The sequence below is a fragment of the Urocampus carinirostris genome, chromosome 3, assembly GCF_059441175.1.
Source record: "Urocampus carinirostris isolate Australia breed hairy pipefish chromosome 3, RoL_Ucar_1.0, whole genome shotgun sequence".
NCBI classification, from domain to species: domain Eukaryota; kingdom Metazoa; phylum Chordata; class Actinopteri; order Syngnathiformes; family Syngnathidae; genus Urocampus; species Urocampus carinirostris.
In genome coordinates this window covers 3,454,528-3,459,640 of record NC_142351.1, presented here as the reverse complement: position 1 = coordinate 3,459,640, position 5,113 = coordinate 3,454,528, and the positions used below count along the sequence as shown (strand labels likewise).

At 42.3% G+C, this 5,113-nt stretch overlaps 1 protein-coding gene across 1 annotated transcript; it reads left to right on the top strand.

The window, feature by feature from the left end:
- On the top strand, positions 1-5,113 carry LOC148368357 (uncharacterized). The gene is made up of 3 exons (XM_088330357.1): positions 1-282; positions 2,627-2,965; positions 3,783-5,113. Exons 1-3 carry the CDS (start codon positions 174-176, stop codon positions 4,787-4,789), a joined length of 1,455 nt encoding a protein of 484 aa, XP_088186483.1. The 5' UTR covers positions 1-173; the 3' UTR covers positions 4,790-5,113.

Sequence of the window (5,113 nt, the reverse complement as noted above, 5' to 3'; positions counted from 1 at the left end):
TCCGTTGCGGTGGGGTTTCGAATGAGAAGGTGTCATGGCTGCCGAACAAAAGAATATCCTATAGTCGACTTAAAACGACGTAAACTCGACAGAAGTATAACTTTGCGGTCCTTTCCGAAGGTTTGTCCTTTTTAATCCCGCGTTGGAACATTTTTCGTTGAAAGCTGGATAAAATGTGCTCCAGTGCTGAAGGACCTGTTCAAGAGAAGCTTCGGGGAGCCAAAGAGGAGACCGAGCGAGAACTTCGACGACCGGACGCTGTTTCCAAGCAGCTCGGGGCAGGTCCGTCATTTTTTTGCTTCTGCTAAATCCTTGTCGAGGTGTTGTGAAAGGATAGTGAGATTGTGGACGCGTTCTTAAGGATGGGCTGGGAACCCGTATGATGCGGCAGGGGTAATCTGGAGGGACGAAGGCATGACCAACTTAGGTGCCGAGGTGCTTAACTTGTTTGGGTGCTTGGGCTTTTTTCCCCCTTTTATTTTCTTTGTTATTGTATGTGTTTGTCTAGCTGTCGGTCACCCCTCTTGAGGGATATGACCAAGGTAGATAGATAGGTAGACATCCTCGGCATCAGGGGTGTTACCAGTGGGGGGTGGCCTGTGTGATGCCAAGAAATGCACCCCTGTCGAGATTTGCATCCCGTAGCTACTGTAACCTCCATTTATCTGACTTTTATATCACTTTTCAGGAATGTAATGGCGAACATATAACCAAAACCGCTTCGTCTTGCATTTGTTGGAAATTTAATACAACTTAAACAATTTGTATTTGTTGTGAATGTAATCAAACGGTAATGCACACCGTATATAAATCACTTTTGAGCAGGTAACATAAACGTCTCCCGTTTATCTTTTAATGATTTGACAATTCATTTCAGCATATTAAGCTTTATGGTTGAGTGCATAACAGTTTCAAAACGAGCGATTTGAGTAGAAAAAGGCAAAATAAACGTGACGTGCATTTTTTGGTTTGAACAATTTTATTGACACTTTTAACACTGTATCATATTCTAACAATATTGATCATTATGGAAATATGTGTTCTCCATAGTTATAGTAGCTACGGGATGCAATTCTCGGCAGGGGCGCATTTCTCGTCATAACAGGTTAGGTTCCAGGCTAGGGTTTGGGCTTCAAATCAGGGTTTTAAACTTAAGGTTCCAAATATGGAATGAGGCCAGGGCTAAAATAACTAAGGGATAGGCTCCTCTTTAGGGTCTCAAATTGAAGTTAGTGATCTGAAATAGGATTGGGGCAAGTTTAAGCTAGAGTTATGTGTAGGTTGTGCAGTCCTTTGAGACATTTTTTGTGATTAAGGGCTATATAAATAAATGTGACTCGACTTGAATCCAATGCGCTTCATGTCGTCTATCAAATGAAGAGTTCTGTACCGGGTACAGTTGTAACACAGACTTTTGGAGCTACTCAGCACTCGACCATAGATGTCTACTTAAAAAAAAAACAGAATTAGGATACCACGTATAATAGTTTGATAGGACTAGCATAAAATATCATAAAATGGGCAGGGACAAAAACAAAATGTTACAACTGTAGCCGGTCTCTTCTATATACAGGCGCTGCCATACTTGAGGACGATTGTTCGTAAGTTGAATTTGTTGGTAAGTTGCTCTGGTGCTATATTTTGTATCTTTAAGGTTTATGTGAGTAACCTGTTTTGTTTTGTGCAAAAAAATAAACATCTCATAGAAGAATATGCTCTATAAAGATAAATACAGTCAAGCTTAACTTACTTATGGAAACGCTAGGCGAGTTCCTCCTCCGTGGTAGAAAGTGGGTGAAAAAAAGCGTTCCGACCATTTTCCCAACCGTATCAAGCTTTCCTATTCCACATTCTTTTCAAAAGAAACGGCTCGCCTCTTCTTTACACTTTACACCAGGGGTCAGCAACCAACAGATTTGATGACATTGCCAATTTTTTTGAAAGTACTTGTTTCCCGAAAAACTTCTGAGAAAAATGGTTCCTTGCAAAACGATGTAAGAAGTTTTCAAGCAGCAGTTTCGCCTCCACCCTTTTTTTTATATCTATATTTTTGGTACATAGAATATTTAAACAATACTTTCCAAAAACACAAGGACACTTTGCTTGAAAAATAACATTTGATTGCAAGAACACTAAACTTATGCATGACTTTGCAAAAATTCTCAGCCCCTGATGTCTCGGGTGCCGGATCACATGATTCAGGTCGTCATGGTGATCGCAGGGTCCTACGATACGTCAACCCAACAATGGCCCTAGGTCATTTTTTTTAGAAAGAATAAAGATTTGAAGCGTTAACAGTCTGTACTTATATCTTTGCTTTTCTCTCACTGTTCGTACTTGGCATATACGCCAGCGCCTACACTCTGCCATACAGAGTAACACGGCGAAAATGGAAACAAAACGCGGCATTAAGTGTTGACAAAGGAATCTGCTCAAAGCCACTCTTTCCATCTAGTGATGTTTTAATTCCCAGAGGCCTAATACTTAATGATCAGAAGCACCCTAAGCCCTGAGAATTTTTTTTAGGTTTTGGCACTCTGGGACAATGCTTCTGAAGACGTACTAATACGTTACGGCACTGAACGAGTTAAGGGCAATACAAATAAATGTGACTTGTGTCTTGCAGACGTCAGCCAAGAATATCTTCCTACTACGCGGCAGGAACCAGAGTTGCCTAACGTTAAAATTGAGGAGGAGGAGGAAGATCTGAAGCCTTATCACGTTAAGCAAGAGACAGAGGATGGGGAGCCTGTTTGCGTTAAAGAGGAGGACGATTTTCCGGTCTTGCTAGTGACCGGGGTCCGTTCAATTGTCGAAGATCAAGGTCAACCTGAAGATAAAGGTTCGTGGGAGCCTCGAATCATCAGCTCATGTCAACACTTGGAAACGGATGAGGACGACACGTCCCACTCTGCAAACGCTGAAAGCGACTCGCAGTCGGAAGGTGGTAACACATCTTCTCTGTGTGAGAAAACGTTTCAAAACAAGTCTTATATGAACTTGCATGTTATATTTCACGCTGGCGAGAAGCCTTTTGCCTGCTCAGTTTGTGGTGAAACATTCAACCGAAAGGGACGCTTGAAATCACACCAACGAAACCACACCAACGAAACCACACCAACGAAACCACACCAACAAAACCACACTGGGGAGAAGCCTTTTGCCTGCTCAGTTTGTGGCCTAGGATTTACCATGAGACGGACCTTAAAACAACACACTCTAACGCACACTGGCGAAAAGCTTTTTTCTTGCTCAGTTTGTGGTAAAAAAAATTTTTCCCGAAATGGACACTTGAAATCACACCAACTAACTCACGCTGGCGAGAAGCCTTTTGCCTGCTCAGTTTGTGGTAAAACATTCAACCGAAAGGGACGTTTGAAATCACACCAACGAAACCACACTGGGGAGAAGCCTTTTTCTTGCCCAGTTTGTGGTAAAAATTTCACCCAAAGTGGACACTTGAAATCACACCAACTAACCTACACTGGCGACAATCCTTTTGCCTGCTCAATTTGTGGAAAACGACTCTCACAGAATGGGAGCTTAAAATCACACCAAAAAACCCACACTGGTGACAAGCCTTTTGCCTGCTCAATTTGTGGAATACGATTCACACTGAAGGGAACCTTAAAAATCACACACTAACCCACACTGGGGAGAAGCCTTTTTCTTGCTCAGTTTGCGGGCACAGATAGTAGGAGGGACAATGCTTTTGAAAACGTTACGTTACGGCACTGAACGAGTTAAGGGCAATACAAATAAATGTGACTTGTGTCTTGCAGACGTCAGCCAAAAGTATCTTCCTACTGCGCAGCAGGAACCAGAGTTGCCTGCCGTTAAAATTGAGAAAGAGGAGGAAGATCTGAAGCCTTATCACGTTAAGCAAGAGACAGAAGATGGGGAGCCTGTTCGCGTTAAAGAGGAGGACGATTGTCCAGTCCCGCGAGTGACCGGGGTCCGTTCAACCGTCAAAGATCAAGGTCAACCTGAAGATAACGGTCAACCTGAAGATAACGGTAGGCGGGATCCTCGAAGCATCAGCTCCCGTCAACGCATGGAAACGGATGACGACAACACGTCCCACCCCGCAAACGCTGAAGGTGGTAACACATGTTCGCAGTGTGGGAAAACATTTCGAAGCAAGTCTTATATGAAGTTGCATATGAAATTCCACACTAGGGAGAAGCCTTTTTCCTTCTCAGTTTGTGGTAAAAAATTAACCCAAAATGGAAGCTTGAAAACACACCAACTTACCCACACTGGTGAGAAGCCTTTTGCCTGCTCAGTATGTGGTAAAACATTCACACATAGTGGGGACTTAACAAGACACATTAAAACCCACACTGGGGATAAGCCTTTTGCTTGCTCAGTTTGTGGTAAAAAATTCACAGAAAGTTGGAGCTTAAAAATACACATCAGAACCCACACTGGCGAGAAGCCTTTTTCTTGCTCAGTTTGTGGTAAAAAATTCACCCAAAATGGAAGCTTGAAAACACACCAACTAATCCACACTGGAGAGAAGCCTTTTTCTTGTTCAGTTTGTGGTAAAAAATTCACCCGAAATTGGAGCTTTAAATCGCACCAACTTACCCACACTGGTGAGAAGCCTTTTTCTTGTTCAGTCTGTGGTAAAAATTTCACCCGAAATGGACACTTGAAATTACACGAAAAAACCCACACTGGCGAGAAGCCTTTTTCCTGCTCAGTTTGCGGTCAAAGATTCGCTGATTGTAGGAACCTCAAAAAACACATTAGAACCCACACTGGTGAGAAACCTTTGACAGTTTGACTTTTTAGCGAAAAATTCATCCATATCGGCACTTGAGAATTACAGAGAAGACTGCTCGGTTTGTGGTCAAACATTCACTGAGAGTGGGAGCTTAAAAACACTTCATCAACCAAGTATCATAAAGGCCGTCTATAGGAACATAATTCGATATGAAGATGTGTCAATTGTATTCAAATGAAACCCTGAAATAAGTGTCCGTAACGCCTCCAGTGATATAGTTTACGCACCATTTTTATGTGCACGTATGCATAAAGAGTTTACAACTCTTGCAATGTCCAAGAAAAAATGGCCGTAATAAAATACACATTTGCAGATGTTTTCGAA